This window comes from Rhipicephalus microplus, chromosome 6, assembly GCF_043290135.1.
Source record: "Rhipicephalus microplus isolate Deutch F79 chromosome 6, USDA_Rmic, whole genome shotgun sequence".
Taxonomy (NCBI): domain Eukaryota; kingdom Metazoa; phylum Arthropoda; class Arachnida; order Ixodida; family Ixodidae; genus Rhipicephalus; species Rhipicephalus microplus.
In genome coordinates, this window is record NC_134705.1 from 168146910 (window position 1) to 168165869 (window position 18960).

At 42.7% G+C, this 18960-nt stretch overlaps 1 protein-coding gene across 1 annotated transcript; it reads left to right on the plus strand.

Annotated features, from left to right (window-relative positions):
* The first annotated feature begins 2853 nt into the window (after positions 1–2853).
* Positions 2854–18270, plus strand: LOC119167920 (uncharacterized). The gene is made up of 5 exons (XM_075867911.1): positions 2854–2859; positions 5491–6073; positions 12012–12212; positions 14882–15061; positions 17241–18270. The coding sequence occupies exons 1-5, from the start codon at positions 2854–2856 to the stop codon at positions 18107–18109; spliced, it is 1839 nt and encodes a 612-aa protein (XP_075724026.1). The 3' UTR covers positions 18110–18270.
* The last annotated feature ends 690 nt before the right edge of the window (positions 18271–18960 follow it).

The following is an 18960-nucleotide window of genomic DNA, read 5'->3' on the forward strand; positions in this document are numbered from 1 at the left end:
GTTTTAGGGTCCCAAGTTCAAGAATTTAGGCACACGTTGAAGGACCCCAGGTGAGATCTGCAAATCCCTCCGCTACAGTACTTCTCGTAAATACACCGTGATACCCTGAACTCAGAAGTACAACAATAATTGTTGCCTATACTATCGATGCGCTTGCACAAAAATTACATATTCCATCTCGTACAGGAAATGAACACTGCCATACATATGCCTACACGAAATATTCCCCTGTTATTTTGTTAGAAACGATATGAACCGTCTTAACGGGTTTTCGTCGTCCATATCGCCGTCATGTCTCATATAAACTCCCAATTGCCAGATACCCCCGTGCATCGTGAGTTCTGCCCGCAGGTATTGACACGTGAGAGGGACTGACAAGAGCCGCGGAAATAGAGATAAAACGGGCTCGCAAGTCCCCGAGGCTTGGCGGGTGATGCAATAAAACCCTCCGCTTGTTAAACCAGCCGTGGAATGCTGAAATGGTGAAGAAACGACTCGCTCATGTTGAACTACAATAAAAAAAAAAATTGGCCCCGTATCTGCATGTAATCTGCAAATGTCGTCGAAAGACGATAGCCTTGCGTGTGGAGATAGTGAACAAAACATTTATTTGATGTTCTGCGCAAGGAAATCGGTGACTGGTATTCCCGAGGCGCTGCGTTAGGGTGCCTCGAGCGTGCAGCGGGGGTGAACGAGCGCATGAAGTCACGTCACACGTGAGACATGAGCGCCATCTGGCAGTTTCTATTGGAAAACAAAGCACGTGGCCGTGCGCGCCCGTCTCAGAGGTGATAAGCTGTAGAACGCGAGACGACGGGTAGTTGCCACCACCATCTCGTCTTAGCAAAGCGTTGGAAATACTCCCCGTTTCGTGCAAGCGTTGCATGGTAAACGCAGCGTGATAAGCGCTACGGCCCTTTAAATTTATTATGTATGCGTTTTCTAGTAAGACATGCATATCCAAAATATATGCGTGTTGTTATGGTGCAACATTGGTGGTGGCTGCGGATGGGGTCGACCGTTTCAAGTATCCGATGCCGGTAAAAGTGGACAAACAGACAAATGTACAGACAGACAGACAGACAGACAGACAGACAGACAGACAGACAGACAGACAGACAGACAGACAGACAGACAGACAGACAGACAGACAGACAGGCCTAAATTTTTGCGTCGAAGGTACCCAAGAAAGACTATCGTATTTAAACAATGCAAGATGGGGGAGAGGATGTTTCTCGAGGAGCTAATGTGAACGTTAATTTTACGGGCGTGGTCACCATCACTGGCGCGCACCTTATCCCGCAATTTCGGCAGTCATAAGTGGGAAACTCGCACACCCATCTAGGGGCTGCGCTCACAACGCGAAGAGACTTCAAGAAGAGTACCCGCATCGATCATGTCCTCTTGCACTAGCATTTTCTAGAGTTGCGTGAGATCGGATCTGAAAGGATTGAGAGCCAACCTTATTTCATATAACAACAATTTGGTGACATCGCATTCATTCCTTCACCTTTGCTGTGAAACTGTCACTTCTTATTTGTTGATAACAAACATTCTTCAATCTATTCCTCTTATACAGACAGGAACTCACAGAAGGTATGCAGAATGGTGGAAAGAAGAATTTTGTCGAGAAGTCGAAACAGGAGAAACCAAACCAGGACGGCCAAATTTCGGAACTAACCTTGCAAGGTGCTTAACTAAAGAAACTTACAGGTCAGTTGTGCAAGACAGCAGAGAGAGCGGGAGAACTTTCTAGGAGCAAACGGTCTGTTTATGCGTGTGTGTGTTTTGACAACCGAAATTTTACTCGCACCAAACGTTTTTTGCGTGATCCATTTGGAGCCAAGGCGCTACTAGAACAAGCCGGTGGGCTATAGTTGGTTCGCATCTATGAAGTCTGTAAGCGCAATAGACTAGGGCGACGAAGAAAACAAACAAGATCTGGGTCTGTGTCTTTTGTCTGTTTTTTTTTCTTCTTCCCTCTCTCTTGCGTTTACACATGCTTCATGAATGCTTCACGTTTCGGAATTATATAGTAGGCTATTTTAAAAAAAAAGCTGCAAATCGCAAAAAAGGTTATCATAAATAGTAATCCGGGAAATGTCTCCAAATTTGAATTTTTTGTGACTAAAACCAGTTTTTCAGCAAAAAAAGTGATTTGTAAGCAATTTTTAAACACATTTTTTTGTTTTTTCTCAGGTGTGATTATGCAAGTTTTCCCTTGTCATGAGTAATTATTTCTGTATATCTTGATTGCTATGCTGCGCAGACACTATACAGTGTTTACGTAACGCAGACGGCTGCTTTATATGTGTGCGTTTGTACCTTGCAATAATTTTTTAGTTTCGAGTTCAGCGTCTGCGTCATGTCTTCATTTCCTCGTACGTTTTAGGCGCTGTTTTTCCTACCTAATGAAAACAACAAGAAGCCGAGCACAAAAGCATGGGCATTGATGTTAGCAGTGTTCTATTACGGAAGAGATGAAAACGTCTACAACTGCATACAACTCTATACTGCAATTTCCTTATGTAACCGCAAGAATGCAATGCGAAGACCGATCGACGGATTCAGGTCTACTATTTCTCGAACTATCGCAGCCACCAGCGACTATACTGCAATGTTCGACGGTGAATGTATAAATGCTGACGCATCTTGCCATGGATCAGTGTTTTGACGACCGATGTTCCGTGAGCAGATCTTAGCTAATATAGCCTGTCTTGCTTGCTATAATTTGAGGTTCCGTTTCATGGCCACAAGTGCGGCCAAACGAAAAGTTTCACCTCGATGAAGCCGACTGCTGCCTTCGACGATATATCGTATATTCATAAGCAAGGAGAGCATATATATTTGCGCATGGAGGTGGGATAGCCCCTTTTCCTATTCACCTAAAAGGTGGAGGGGGTTGCAAATTCTGCCTCTGAGATTGGCCTATAGCGGGGAGGCACTCGAGCAAATGTTCCCGCCCCCTGAGAACCCTGCGCACGCCTATATATACGTAATAGAATAAGGTAGTATGTGAAACTCTCAAAATTAGTGCGGGCCTGCTTTATTCCGGTGGTATATGCTCGAAGAAAAAGCGCGTACCTGGTACATTTGGCTCTGATGGTGTCATTCACTGACAGATTCGGTTAACTTCCAGGAGCACTTCATGCGGAGCACATTTGTTTCATTGGCACAGTGAAAGTTCTCCCTGTACGTTCCCTCGACAGATCCGCAGCTGCTTCGTCGCGAGATGTACACGACTGAGAAACATTATCTACACCACAAAAAGTGGCAGATTTGACCGGAAGCTGCAAGAACCCATCCCCCAAAGCAACGTTGACATTGGGCGTGCCAGTGAGCGCTGGTTCCGTCGGTCGCGCCTTGTTTTTCTAGCAAAGTGTCACTGTACCCAGCGTGCCCACTCCTGCAAGAAGGGAGACGCGCGCATCGTGCATATGTTCTATATTCCGACCCAAGGAGGTATTAAAATATTACTTCTTGTTCTAACCCTGTCGTTTGCTCCAGCGCGACCACGTATGTTTGTAACAATACTGATTCTTGGCCTAGTTTTTTTACTTTGTGTGGGTGGTATTTGCGGTCAAAGCGTGTAACGTACGTTTCATTGATGAATTACTTTCGGTTGCCCTTTGTTTGAGAGGGGCTCAGGCGCAGAGTTTGTCGGCCCCCTTAAATACGCCGATGAGTGACACCATGAATCATGTCGAATTCACATACATATCAATCTCTGTCAGGTTGACGTTAGGTATATTTTGGTAGTCGCGTCTCTCCCGACTCTCAAAACAGATTACTGTGATCTCGGAAAGCTTGTTAATGTGCTTTTTTAAAGAGAGGTGTAAATGTGGCAAGTTCATATCAATATTTTTGTTGACGTTTCCCACATCGAAACCACAAGATGGTGATGAGATGCCATAATGGAGGTCTCTGGAAATTTCTATGACCAGAGGTTCATTAACGGGTGCTTAAATCTTGGCACATGAACCTTAAGCAGCCTCACCTTCATCCAAAATTATTTGTCACAACTAATAATGAATCTAAGAGAGCGAAATGATTTTTATTTTCACTGATAATACTGAACTGAACGTGATCAGTTAAAGAGACAGAGAAATGATGAAGGCCTATCTCATAGACAAGCGGAAAGATGAGTGTGTTAGCACCCTTCGGTAGCCTTGCTAGTGAAAGAAATTTCGTTCATGTCTGTTATTCAATGAGCTTGGTATCTTACTTGTTATATGTGCGCAGTGCATTTGTTCCTCGGTGACCATAGAGCGCAGATCAAAGAGGTATAAAGTGAATGTTTCCCGAAAAATAAACCAGTCTTTAGATTGCGCCCGCTTGTGTTCTCTTCTATGTTCCTGTGTGCTTGCGCGAAACTTTTGAAGATGGCCATAATATTGCTAATCATAAAAAATACCACCACGTCGCAATGTGCGCCAGTGTATGAATATATTTTCTAGCTGCATGTATAATGAATATTCACAAACTCCACAATCAGATATTGTTAACGAATATATTTTTATGTGTCACCAGCAACCCATGAAGCAAACACTTTGTGTCACATGCTGTATATGCGATTCTGTATCGCAGCATTTCTTCTTTTGGTTACACTACAAGAAAAATAACGAGAGTAAATGCAGTTGCGTTAATTAATAACAAAACTTGTGTCGTTTTCTTGATTTTTCACACCACCACCTCATTACCTTGTAAAAAAATAAAGGGAACGAAAGTACCAAGTCAAGCAAACGTAATTAATTTCAAGTAATTGATTGTATTGAATCTTAAAATTTGATTTTCATTTTTTTAGAAATACAAGGTGGGTAGTTGAGCTGAGACACATTCCTAAACAAGTTTTCATCATTCCAGAACCAACGCCTTACCATACAGTCACTGGTAGAAATCAAGTGCTACATATTATTGAAGGCTCTCAGCTATTTTATGCTTGTACCAATTTGCGTAATCATCGTCCATGGTGCGCAGAATTTTGCCCGGAAGACCTTTGCGCCACTGCTAGTTGTTTGGCTAACATTACGGCCACACATTTTATTTATTTCACTAGTATCCACAAAATTATCCCACGTCTAGTTGTACACACTGCACATCGCATTCAAGGTTACAATGGCGTATCGTGTTATACTACACGACATGCGGTGTAAACTAAGAGAAGATGAGAGAATAGCTGTTTAAGCTGTTCTCTTAGAGTGTGCAAATTGAATAACTATAGTCCTCACAATCACCGTCTATATACCTTATTGCAGCTTGCTCCGAAGACACACACTTTCTTAGTGCCAATTTTTAAGTGCGAATCACTCCACGGGGCACGGTTGTCGTGTGCTGCCGCCTGCTGCCACACTATCTCATTATACAGTGGCGTAACACAGGCATACCCTCTGATGGCATAGTCATCCGCAACATATACACCTTTTTCACCCAAGGCTCCCTAGGCGCCGCCATAGTCTTCTCTAGAATGTTGTTGAGTGGGCATGGCGAAAGTGCTTGGACCATGTCACTTACCACGAAATTCTTCTTCACTGCACAGGTCCTCCTGACAGTGATCGCCGGATCATCAACCGTAAGCGATGCGTGCCGAGGACCAGCAGCTATCAACGCCTCCTTCGACACGTGTCCGTCTGCACCGCTATCGTTCCCCGACAAGTTCACCACCACCCCTCTGCATGGTCTGCGCATGTTAGTGACGTCACCAATCGTCAACCCTATAAAGGACTCGCTCCAGTGCTTCTTCGGCAGTGGGCACGGCGAAACAGCTGGGACCATGTCGCTTACCACGAAATTCTTCTTCACTGCACAGGTCCTCCTGACAGTGATCGCCGGATCATCAACCGTAAGCGATGCGTGCCGAGGACCAGCAGCTATCAACGCCTTCTTCGACACGTGTCCGTCTGCACCGCTATCGCTCCCCGACAAGTTCACCACCACCCCTCTACATGGTCTGCGCATGTTAGTGACGTCACCAATCGTCAACCCTATAAAGGACTCGCTCCAGTGCTTCTTCGGCAGTGGGCACGGCGAAACGGCTGGGACCATGTCGCTTACCACGAAATTCTTCACTGCACAGGTTAGTTATTCCAACTGTAACATAAGAACGAAAAGTGAAATTTTCCTTTTGGTTGTGCCCTGCCCACGCACACTTGCTTGTATATGTTATGATTGTTATGCTGCATTCAAATTGTTGCTTTGCGGTGACATCGAGGAAAATCCTGGTCCAACTGTTGAGGAAATGTGTGAAAAACTCTTGTGTGGTCAGGCTACGATACGGGATGAACTCTCGGAAATGAAAACGCGTCTCAACGACACTGAACGAGTATTGCGGGATTACGGCTCACGAATTCAGTCTATAAACAATATCTTACAGGAACTTAACTTGAAGGCACCTGCCGTTACATCTCTCAAAACTTCGGCTGCTTCTCTACAGACTATGATGGCGTGGCAGAACAGCAAGCTAGTAGACTTGGAGGACCGCAGCCGACGGTCCAACCTTGTTGTACATGGCATCGCGGAATCAGCTTGTGAAGAGGAAGAGTCACTGAAAACAAAGGTTATAAGCAATGTTTTTATGAAAAAAACTCGGCGTTGAGTGCAAATCAATTGCTCGCATCCACCGCCTTGGGCGAAAAGAAAATCGGAGACCAGTTATTGCCTACTTTCAGGATTTTGTAGAAAAGCAGGCTGTGTTGAAAAATGCGCATAAACTGAAGGGAACGAATATTTTTGTACAGAATGATTACAGCCAAAGCACTTTGCACAAATGCAAGCTTCTCTGGGAAAGCGCGAAACCCGAGCGTAATAGTAAAAAACGCGTCCTGCTAGTTCACGATAAGCTTAAAATCGATGAAGAAGTGTACATCTGGGACAACGAAAGGAATCATAGAGTTCTGCAGCACTCACAGCCTGCCTCATCAGCACAGAAAAGCCAGCGTTCACCAGAAACTGCAGCAGCGGCACAAAATGCGTCAAACGGCACCACGGCAGATTGACGGGAATTAAGGAGCGCCGACAAAGAACTAAGAATATTAAACCTAAACGCTCAAAGCCTTGTCAACAAAACTGATAAACTTGAATATTTGCTTTTAGAACATAACCCACACATAACACTTATAACAGAAACATGGTTGCATAATGACATCCCCGATTCTATTGTAGTTCCTGCGTCCTATCAAATCATACGCCGCGACCGCCCTTCTCGTCGGGGCGCTGTAGCTATTGTCTTAAAAAGTTCCATTCCGCATGTTATCTTACCGGAGATACCAGACCACGAGAGCCTATTCTTGAATGTACACTGTTGGGGTCATAATTTCACGATATGTGCGGTGTATAGGTCTCCAAATGCTCCGTCCAGCTACTTGCAAGTACTTCACGATGAATTATGTATGTATAAAGACAACCGGCTCATTCTATCTGGCGACTTTAATCTTCCCCAAATTGATTGGCTTAACACGAAATCAGTGTTTGATGCTGTTACTAACCCTCTTCTTGATGTTATGCTCATGTGTGACTTAGTTCAGACAGTTCTCGAGTACACAAGAGTTGCCGGAAATTCCCGCTCAATATTAGACCTTGTTTTTGTTAATTCAAGCACACCTGAATATAGTGTCTCTATCAATAGTGGTATCTCTGACCACATGAGTGTCTTGTTGTCTTTTCGTTTAGGGGGCGTTAAGAAACACCGAAAACAAGTCAATAGGGTAGTGAAAAATTATTCTAATGCCGATGATCAATCAATCTCAGACACACTTTGGAATCTTTGTGACAGCCTGCCCAGTACCGTTGAAACATTGTGGAATACCCTGAAGTCTACCATTCACTTTTGCATTGACAGGTAGACTCCTACCAGGAGTGTCCGTATTAACCAAAACAACCCATGGATATCAAGAGAAATCATTCACCTTCATCGCAGGCTTAAGCGTGCCAAACAGCGCAACTCCCCTCCCAGCAGGTTAACCGCATTGAAAACTCTTCTTGCCTCCAAGCTTTCTGATGCAAAGGCTAAATATTTCTCGCAAACCCTTCCAAGTTTTATAAAAAGCTGTCCAGAAAAGTTCTGGCGTTACTTAGGTGATCGTCCTAAAGACGTCCAACAGATATCAATTAGCGGTTCTGTTACCGGTGACTCGGTCGCTATCGCTAACCATTTTTACCAATATTTTCACTCCGTTTTCTCTCCAATCCAAGATAGTACACCGTACAACATGCTTCTCCCAAATCTGTCCTCAGAATTTATAATCGTTGAGGGTGTTATTAACATGTTACTCAACCTAAAAATTAGATCTTCCGTTGGCCCCGACAACATACCCAATGCCTTCTTGCACCGATACGCTGAGCCGATAGGGCATATTCCTACTCACCTTTTTAGGTTATCATTTGACTGTACCGAAATTCCTGACGACTGGCGCATGGCCTGTGTCGTACCAATCTTCAAAAAAGGGGACCACCTCTTTGCAAACAATTACCGCCCTATCTCCCCGACTTCTAGCATCTGTAAACTCTTCGAACATGTAGTATCAGATTTTATTGTCTCGTTTTTAGAAGCCAACAATATTCTAACGCCTTGCCAGCACGGGTTCAGAAGACGCTTATCTACGCTTACCCAGTTAGTAACCACTATTCATGAACTTGCGTCTTCACTCAATAAGGCTGAACAAATCGACGTCATTTTTTTAGATTTCAGCAAAGCATTCGACCGCGTTCCTCACAGTAAACTAATCCAAAAGCTTCAAAAAATTGGCTTACCAATAACACTCATAAAATGGATCCAGTGCTATCTGTCTAAACGCAAGCAGTTTGTTAAAATCAGTAGCTGTTTTTTCGATACTCTCCCTGTAACTTCCGGTGTTCCTCAGGGCAGCGTGCTGGGACCCGTACTCTTTTTAATTTATATCAATGATATTTCTGACGTTATCGACGCATCGTCGATTGGTTTAAAGTTGTTTGCGGACGACTGTGTACTCTTTAAACAAGTTTTATCCTCAAGTGACCAAAGTAACCTGCAATGTAACCTTGATGCTGTCTCTGAATGGTGTGAAAAATCATCCATGGAACTGAACTGTGACAAATCTGTATTGGTCCAGGTAACTAACAAAAAAAATGCAGTCACGTCCTCCTACAGGCTCAATAACCACACGCTGAAACAAGTGAACGAATATAAATATCTGGGAGTTACTATAACAAGCCGACTAACTTGGTCCAGTCACATTAACAAAATTTGCGCATCGGCCTCCAGAAAACTCGGGTTCCTCAGGCACAAACTAAAAGCCGCTCCTCCACGTGTTAAATTGCTAGCTTATAATTCCGTTGTTAGGCCGCAACTCGAGTACGCAAGCGCAGCATGGGACCCATTCCTTAAAAAAGACGTTCACAAATTAGAAATGGTGCAAATAAAGGCAGTCCGGTTCATCTTTAACAGCTATCATAGCCGAGCTTCTCCATCGCTTCTCATGGAAAATAACAATATAATGACCCTGGAACACAGGAGGCAGGTTGCGCGTCTAAGATTTCTGTTTTTGCTTAATTCCCAACAATTCAATATTAATCCAGGACTTTATATTCAGCCCCGCTTATCTCGTTCAACTCGAAGCACCCATGAGCACAATCTAACTCCAATTTTTGCACGCACTAATCTTTTTAGGCACTCCTTTTTTCCCCGCACAATCGAGCAGTGGAATAGATTGCCTGTTGATGTGTTTTCGGCGCGTGATGTGTCGGATTTTGAAAAGCGTGTACTTTCTGCAATATTTTAAACATTCACTGTGCCGCTATGTTTCTTTGTGTACTACTTTTTTTCACACTTGATGGACTGTTTTCAGAATTGTGTACCAATTTACCATGCGGACTGATGCTTTCTATGTAATTAATCCCTGCCCACCTGCTTGGTCTTCGGACTGCAGTATGTTTTAACAAAATAAATAAATAATACTGCGCGTGACCTCATAAGAAAGTGAAGTTAAATGAACTTATATGGTCCTGAAGAACTGGTAAGACATCATTCTAAGAGGGGTCCACCACAGTTTCTGGCCGCGTCCATGCCCGAACTGCAGGACCGTGGTGCTCCGCTCGTTTGCAGGCCTTCTGGACTGCCGAGTATTGGACTGAGAGCTCAGAGCCCTCTCCAATCCTTCTTCGGTGCTAAACTTTGCGCCATGTAACGCCGGGCACTGTAAGAGCATGTGAGTGAGTGCGCAGTTATGTGCCTCACAATTAGGGCATCCTGGAGTGATGCCATCAGCAAAGTGGCTAAATGTGCTACGAGATGGGAACTAACCTGCCTGTAGCACCCGCAGAACCCATGCATTCGGCCGAGTGAGCTTAAAATGCGGAAACTTGTACCTCCGCCTAGACAACTAATAATGAGACATCACTTCGGTAAAGCTACCAAGTGGATTTTTAACGCAATCTGTGAAATCACCTCCGTACCTGCCTAGACCGCCGCGGCACGTGATTTCTCACGCACGGTTATGGGCAAGTTCGTTGGCGTTGGGAAGAGTCAGATGCCCCTCTGAGCCCATGTGGGCCGTAAACCAGGTGGTTGTGTGGTAGCCTACTACACTTCTGGAATTTAAAATAGCGGCAGCCTTCCTAGAGATTACCCCCTCGGCAAAGGCCCTGGCGGCAGCCCTGCAGTCTGTAAATATCGCTGGACGCGAATGCTCCGTCATCGTCAAGGCTATCACTTCCTGCTCTTCTACGGAGGCAGACGCTTTCCTCACAGAAGGTCTGTGGAGTACGCGACCGCGATGATGAACGCCCACAACCTCCTCAAAAATGCACTGCCGTGGCTGTGACGTCAGCTTTTGTGCTCTTGTACAACATCCCAGAAAGGAAGAAATCCTTCTCTCCATAAAAAGGTCCATTAAGTGCAAAATAGAAGTCTTTATCGTGTTCTTCTAGCTCCTTGATGGTTATAGTAATGCAAGGCTTTTTATCTTGTTTTTTTTGAGCGCCTTCATGATGATGTTAAAGCAGACAAAAGCACAACTAGTCTAGCCAACGACTCCGCATTGAACGCGCACTTGTGCCAAAGAGAATAAATACAAGACATAAATACTCGTATGATACAAGGGTCATGTCGCGTTAATGTTAGTCGTTTTTACGTGCTTTTTCTCAATTTTGTAGCATTGTATAAATATGACCTCAGTATTCTTGTAATTCACCAAGCTGCAATCAAGCAATGCTCAGCCCTAGAGGAATAAGCTAACGAAAGTCGTGTATGGTATTTTCATCACTACCCCTGAATCTGCAGTTTGCCTAAATAACTTTTAACGGCAAGAGAAATATTAAAAAACACAAGTTTTGCATTGTGTAAATGTATATTCATTTCACTTACTATCTGTATTTTCATAAATTTTATGTACTCGCTACATACTGGCTGTTGGCGGCTGACTTCACGCGCAAGGACAAATATTTTTTGCGCAAAGAATCATCATGCTTTGCAACTTATATAATGCTATTTGATGCGTATGTAATTGCATAGTGCTGTAATTTTATGTTAGACCTAGAAGAGCTCATAGTTTCGCATAGTTCTGCATATGCTTATTTTTGTTCTGGTAATTTTTTACAAATACTTTTCTTTTTGAACGCGGCGCGGGTCACGAGCATCCTAGCTATGACGCTTTGTATGGCTCAATTATCCGCCCAGTAATATAATATGCAGGGCTTCTATGTCCTCGCCGGGAACAATGCGAGCCGACACCCAACACCTTGCTATTCCTTGCTCAACGCTGTGCTATTCAGCACTCGGCAAGATCTTGCGTTCTTTACGCGGTACTGCCAGGCAGCAGTCTTTTAATGATGATTCTAAGATGGTTTTTTGTCCTCTCTTTCACCTTAACAAACGTATTTGGTACGTTAATTAATTCTTGTTTAAACAATTTTGATTATGCATGACTGTTCCGTAATTTTTTAAACCTTCATATATTCTCTTTCCGGGATTTAGAGTTTAAACTCCCGCTAAGAATATCGAACTACAATGTGTGCTCAAGGTAATCAGTCAAATTTTACAGCCCAGCCTGAAAAAGGAGAAGGGTCATTCAAACGGCCCGCATTTAGTACCGAACCCCCGGATCGCGGACCATGCAGGGCAAATGTGACGTATTGGTATTTTCAAGAAAAATATCATGAATGCAAGTTGTTCAATTATGGAGGCTGTGGCGGCAATCGCAACCGATTCTGGACCGAAAAAAGGTGCTACTACAGATGTGCGGGTGAGTATGTGAAATTTATTTTTCATGTCTTTTCTTCAGTTGACAGAACTTTCTTTATCAGTTTAATGCTCTCAATATAGAGTCACAGGTATGTAGAAATGCGTCATAGCAGCACACATAAACTTCGCGGTATGATTTTTGTGAGAAGTAGACAAAAAGACATAGCCTGTTTGCCAGACTAGATAACCATCTGCAAAGGGTGACCTACTCTTTTTTTTTGGATTCCGTTCATCGCATAGTCAGTGTTTCATATATCTACAACAAGCCAGGTATTGCTCCATAAAAAATAACGCTATCATTTCTACGTATTTTAATAAATATTTTTTATTCATTGTCCCCCTCCTGTTGAAAATTCGCAAGGTCGGCTGGAGAAGTGTCTTATTTGTGCGAAATTTTCACAATTATTAGGAATTGATATAAACACCAGCATCGGCAGTACGTCACTTCATGGCCATGTTCAAAAAAAAATACTTCCTCCGAGAGAGGCAAAACAGCAATCTTTCTCGATTGTTTGCTTGACATAGTTTTTGATCAATGATATTGCTCCTAGCTTGCAGTGATTCTCATATTCAAATCAAGGTGCACGAATTTCGCAGGTTAACATTGTTGATCGAGTGAGCCAATAATATGTAGCTAGGTGTCTCCGTTCTCCACCACATATTCTGCAGGGGAACAACAGAACGAAAGCGACGAAACATAGCACCTACCAAGACAATGAAGGTGTTTTCCTTCTATTTTTTGCATTTTTTATCTTCTCCAATTCTTCGAGATATAATTGTACCCAAGGTCAATTGTGAAGTCGAGTCCTTGCAACACACGCCATCAGACGTCGTTCTAGAGTACCTAGTCCTGTCGTTTTCAAGTGCTCTCATGTTTCGGCAGCGCCCGCAGATGGTCAAAGGTGCCTTCTACCTACAGTCACTACATACTTGTGGATATTTATTTCTAATGCGTTGCTAAGAAGGGTATTGCTAGAAGTATTATGTACACGTCACGTGGCTATATTTTTATAAGGGCAAAGTGTCTCATCAGAAGGTAAAAGGTACCATCGGTGTAGTAGTCTTCGTGTTCAACGGGAAGGGCATCTAAGTATTCATCATGAACTCCATCATTGTGGTGGTTGCGACTGTGTTCCCCTGATTGTTCTTATGAGACGACTCGAAAACCAAGGCCACAGGCTCACCGAAACTGAATAAGATCTTGTTATAATGACTCTTACCATTTTAATACTGTTACTATTGTTACAATGACCAAGGATGATAACAACAATCATCATAATCTTTGTTACTATCACAAAAAATATTTCGACAGTGCCAGAAGCTGTTGCATCCGATTCGCTTCATTGGAGCACGTAAGCAATCCTGCAAATTTTTATTTGTCCGTCGTAACATGGCATTCTAAATTAGCACTTTTTACAACAAAGGAGGCATTCTTTAGCATTTAAAGAATAAATGTTAGAACTCCTCGAAGTTTAGACTTCAATACCAGAAGGGTTTCTGGCAGGCACTAAGGCACATTGTGAGAACAAAAAAAAAGAGTTTGTTTCTATATTAAACATGGTCTATTTTCCTGTGTGTGCTCCTATTCTTAAATCGTGGTCCAGTGCAGCATAAATTATTTGTTGTCGAAACGCAAAACTCTTTGTAGAACTGAACGTGAAAATGATACGACTACATTTCAATCGTAGCTCTAGACATATGGAGATAAAACTAAACGATATCTGAAAACCAAAGTAAAACAGAGGGCAGCTGGATTGAGTAGATCAAAATTTATAATAAAAAATGTATTTCTACAGTACTTACTTTATCAATCAGTTTCATCACCTAAACAAGTTTTCTTTTACCAAGTTTATATTAGGTGCGGCGCCTATCAGGAGCACTGGATGTGCCGCCATTTCTAGCACATTAAGCTGAGAAACTTTATTCTTCTTGTACTGCAAGCCACCTGATAATGATAATCAGTACGGAACACTTTGTGCCTTCGGGCTGTCATATGCTGTCGTCATTAGAGGAGACACAGACTAAACTACCTAAAATATAAATGAAGAGGAATTAAACTATGAATTCAAGGAGAGAACAATAAAAGAGAAAAGCAGGAATTGAAATATAAAAATTAAAAAAACATAAAAAGGATCTAAAAATTGGAAATGCAAGACCAGAGAAATTTGGTTGCCAAGCTCCTCATTTTATTCAAGCTTCGCACCAGCAGCACGAAGCTGCCTTGATTTTCACTTCACATCACTAACTATTTTAAAATTGTCTACTTTTGAATTAGTTAGTCTGAGCACCAGTACTGTAGAAAATATCTTTGCAGAAGTCCACAAATAAGTACTTCACAAAGGGCACGAACACAAAACTTCGCTAGATTGGATTTTTTCTTTATTTTATTATAAAGGGAAGTTTTCACATCCAATCAACAATGAGTGAACTTAGTCATGGCCGCGTGAGTACTGGACGGCTGAATATTTCAATATTTTATTATATACAGCCTCACAATTAAGCAATAAATAAATATCACTTCAAGGAGAAACAGAGCACTTAGGCCTACCTAAAAACTACTAAAAATAATACGGTTGTTATGTTGGTGGTACTGGACCTGTGAAACATCCTTCAATTTACGCGGTGTGAGCTAATGAAGAGTTTTTTTTTTTTCAACCGCCCTTCTCGCAGCACCTGGTAGACAAAAAATTCTGTGCAGCGTATATCCAGATCCTAAGCCCTGCAACTCGACTTTCCAAGCCTGGTACTTCAGCAAAAAGGATAATGCCTGCCACAGATTGCCAAGAGGGATGTGCACAAGTACCATCAACAGGTTCATGTGGTGCGAGAAATGCATGAACAGATGTAGTGGTGCGTATCATATAACTTTTCTGATAACTATTTATATTTAGTAACCATTTGTGGGGTGCCGATTGCCAAAAGTATTATGATGATATGACTTTCACCGCACTAGGAAACTTCCAATGAATTCTAACCCACTGGGGTTCCTTAACGAGTACCTAACCGATAAGATCCGATAAAGTGAAGGTGTTCTCGGATTTTGCCCCCGTCTCTTAATACGGCCAGCGAAGCAGGGAATCAGGCGTTCGGCATCAATCCTATCAACGCACGCACTACACTCTCAGCTAGCAAGGTGGCTGTATTGAGTCATAAACTAAATTATTACCGCATCGGGCATAATTTTTCACATCAGTGAGGGGTTGCCAAACAGCTTCTTCTCTACAGCGTTTCCACCCGTTACTTCAGCTGTCAGTGAATTCATGCATTACCTAAATTTTGCTTTGAAAACATTATTGATTTAGTTCAAATGATATGATGCTAGTTCATAATGACATGTACGGGAATGGATGTTCTTTTATCTTGTTTTTGAATTACTCACCTTTCCTCTCCAAAAAAATCTGCTGGCTATTCGACAAGGAACTTAATCTATGAAGGTGTCCTAGTTATTATGTCGTTGAACTAAATTAAATGAGATCTGCATTGTTATATCAGTTCATTGCATCGAAACGCTGTTCTTGGAGAACACACTCATATACCACTACCCCACAAAAAAGGGCACATTGCGAGCAATGCGGATTTTCTAATTTTGGAAACATTTTCTTCTTTACGCAAAAAAGTCCAATTCTTGTTATTGCAAAAGACGTAACATATGCGAAGCTCAGCGACTAAATGGCGATATTCGCCCGACTAGCAGGTTGCAAAAATGCCATAACACGGGAGCCGTGTTTAGCCCCTTCTGTCAAAAAATATGATGCGCTGTCAGGAACACGTTATATGCGCTTGGCAAAATTCTAAGGAACTCAGTATTACATTCCACGTAACAGAACGAAGGAAAGTGTTGTTTCGTTGGGAGGTTTCGTTATAATGATACTGAGAGTGTCACTAAATAATTTACTTTGCCATCAGTCATCTTCAGCGCTTGCATAAAGAGATTCCACTAGTAGGCTCAAAATGCACGCACATCTTGTTTTTTTGGTTTTCTTTGTTTCGAGCGAAGAAAAAACTTCACGTTGGTCTCGGAACGCCAAACGTCCAACGATCGCCAAGCATATTAGTGTCTTCAGCAAAGTGATCGTCTGCAACAATAACAAACACAATGAAATAAATGACCGTTGATTGTCTATTCGGGAAAGCTGAAGAAACGGGCACAGTTATTTTCGGGTCATTTAAAAATACACGCACTGTATATGACACACCTCTGAAGTTTGCGTACGAAATTGTGTACGCCATGGCAAAATGTGTTGGAGGACTCAGAAGGGAACAGAAAATAAATGAACCACTAAAATAATAGTTTACACTAAATATAAATATATGTTAACCTGAATGATTGTAATATATAACCAACCTATCACTTTTTTTTTTTCACATGCGAGGTAGCGCAACTGCATAAAAGGATTTGTCTGCACGGAAGAGGCAGCACAGCGAATAGAGCCTATTCAGGAAATACGTGGTCGTGGGAAAGCCTAAATTTTAACGCCTAAACCATCTTCCCCTCTCCAGACGTTGTGTGCACTGTTCTGTTTCAGAAATTTCGTTTTTGTAGAATATTCCAGCATCCTCGCAGAAAAATAAGAAAACAAGAAACAAATGGGAGAAAGAGCAGGGCTCCAGTTTTGATATGAAGAGAAACTTTCTAAGTCATAGTGATTCTTGGAACAATGTTGCTTTAGTAAATACTTCGGAAATACAATTCATGTACATGTGCATCTTTGAACACGAAAAAGGCCGTTAACACTTTGTAAAAGGATGAACTTGAAGGCAGAAGTGGACAGAGAACACAGAGGTGACTCTCCTTCAATTTGTCAGTTTTTCGTTTTTCGAAGTGTTAGTGGCTTTTTTTGTGTTTCACTATATACCAACTTGCCCAACAAGCAACACGTTTGAACACATCTACTTCACTAGAAGTTTCAAGTTGATTACGATTGTTTTCTTATAACTTAATGTTTCTATCTTTTAACAATGCATGCTTCGTGGTTAACCTAAACGCTGTCTTTGACGCCTAACACCACTGTTTGTGTGCATGTTTCAGCGGAGAACTCTAGGTCCGCCTGCAGGAGAGAGTACCAAAGAATTAAAGAAGAGGAGAACACGATAAAACAAGGGCAGACCCCGGCTATAGTTGCACCCGGAGGAGCTGCAACTTGGACTTCACCGGCAGTACAATCATCCAGCGCTGGGGCCTCTGTACTAACGCCATCTCCAGAAGTGGCCACCCAGGGGAAACCAAAAAATGCTCTTGGCCCTCCTGCACAGCTGCCAAGTACACCAGTATTGTTACCACCAGCACCTGCACCTACTGCAGCAGGGGAAACAGAGCAGTCAGGAAAGTCACGACATGAGAACGGAGAAGCAATGAGTGGTGCAACAAAAGAAGAGGAGAACACGATAAAACAAGGGCAGACCCCGGCTATAGTTGCACCCGGAGGAGCTGCAACTGGGACTTCACCGGCAGTACAATCATCCAGCGCTGGGGCCTCTGTACTAACGCCATCTCCAGAAGTGGCCACCCAGGGGAAACCAAAAAATGTTCTTGGCCCTCTTGCACAGCTGCCAAGTACACCAGTATTGTTACCACCAGCACCTGCACCTACTGCAGCAGGGGAAACAGAGCAGTCAGGAAAGTCACAACATGAGAACGGAGAAGCAATGAGTGGTGCAACAGTGGCAGTACCAGGAGTAGGTGATCCGGTGATAACCTTACCAACCCATGCACAACAAACAGGAGCATTTCCTGGGGGTTCACAAGGTCTAAACCCCGAATTAGGAGAATTGAGTCTACTGTCCGAGACAAATAGCTTGGAAGGAGGCAGCTCTCGGCACTTAATTCCGGCGGCTGTCACACACAAAGAAGAACACGGAGAAACAGCTTATGGAATCCGGAGCGGACTTTGGCTGTAATAAAACCAATAGGATAAAAAAAATGAGCAAAGTGGTCCGGAATCGGCGGAAAACTCGAGGGAAATGCCAAATGCCAAACCAGGAATGAAAGGGCCATCGTTTGAGCTACTCTAACAAAGCAGTTCTGCTGTAGAATAAAATAATTACAATACGTTTGTTCACATTGTTAAAACGTTAATTGTTATGAGTGCTGGAACAGACGTACACACATAAAAATGAAAGTCCAGCCTACACGTGATCAATAGGATCGCACATACTCTTCTTTCATCCAATGTGAGCGATACCAGCGCTACCGTTTGTTAGTACACACCACATATTCCGTGATTATTATTAATTTTTGATTTATTTGATGCGTGGGGTTTAACGTTTCAAAACCACCAAACGATTATGAGAGACGCCGTAGTGGAGGGCTCCGTAAATTTTGACCACTTGGGGTTCTTTAACGTGCACCCAAATCTGAGTACATGGTCCTACAACATTTCCGCCTCCATCGGAGATGCAGCTGCTGCAGCCGGGATTCGATCCCCCGACCTGCGGGTCAGCAGCCAAGTACCTTAATCACTAGACTACAGCGGTGGGAATTATTCATTTTTTCATAGTTACTGGTTACAGCTTGAACATTTGGTATGAACAAAGGTCTTTTTCGAAGACATAGTTATTTTTTGTTTGTTTTCAACTTCTATTCTTGAAGGTTGCTACGTGACGAATTCCTTGTAATCGCGAAACGTTAGCAGTGAAAGTCCAGTAAGCCTATCAGCAGTCAAACAGTGCGAGGGGCACCGACATGGGAATAGCAAGCAAAGTGTAAAAAAAAATTGTAATCTTTATATTAGGAAAAAGTATAAGAAGCA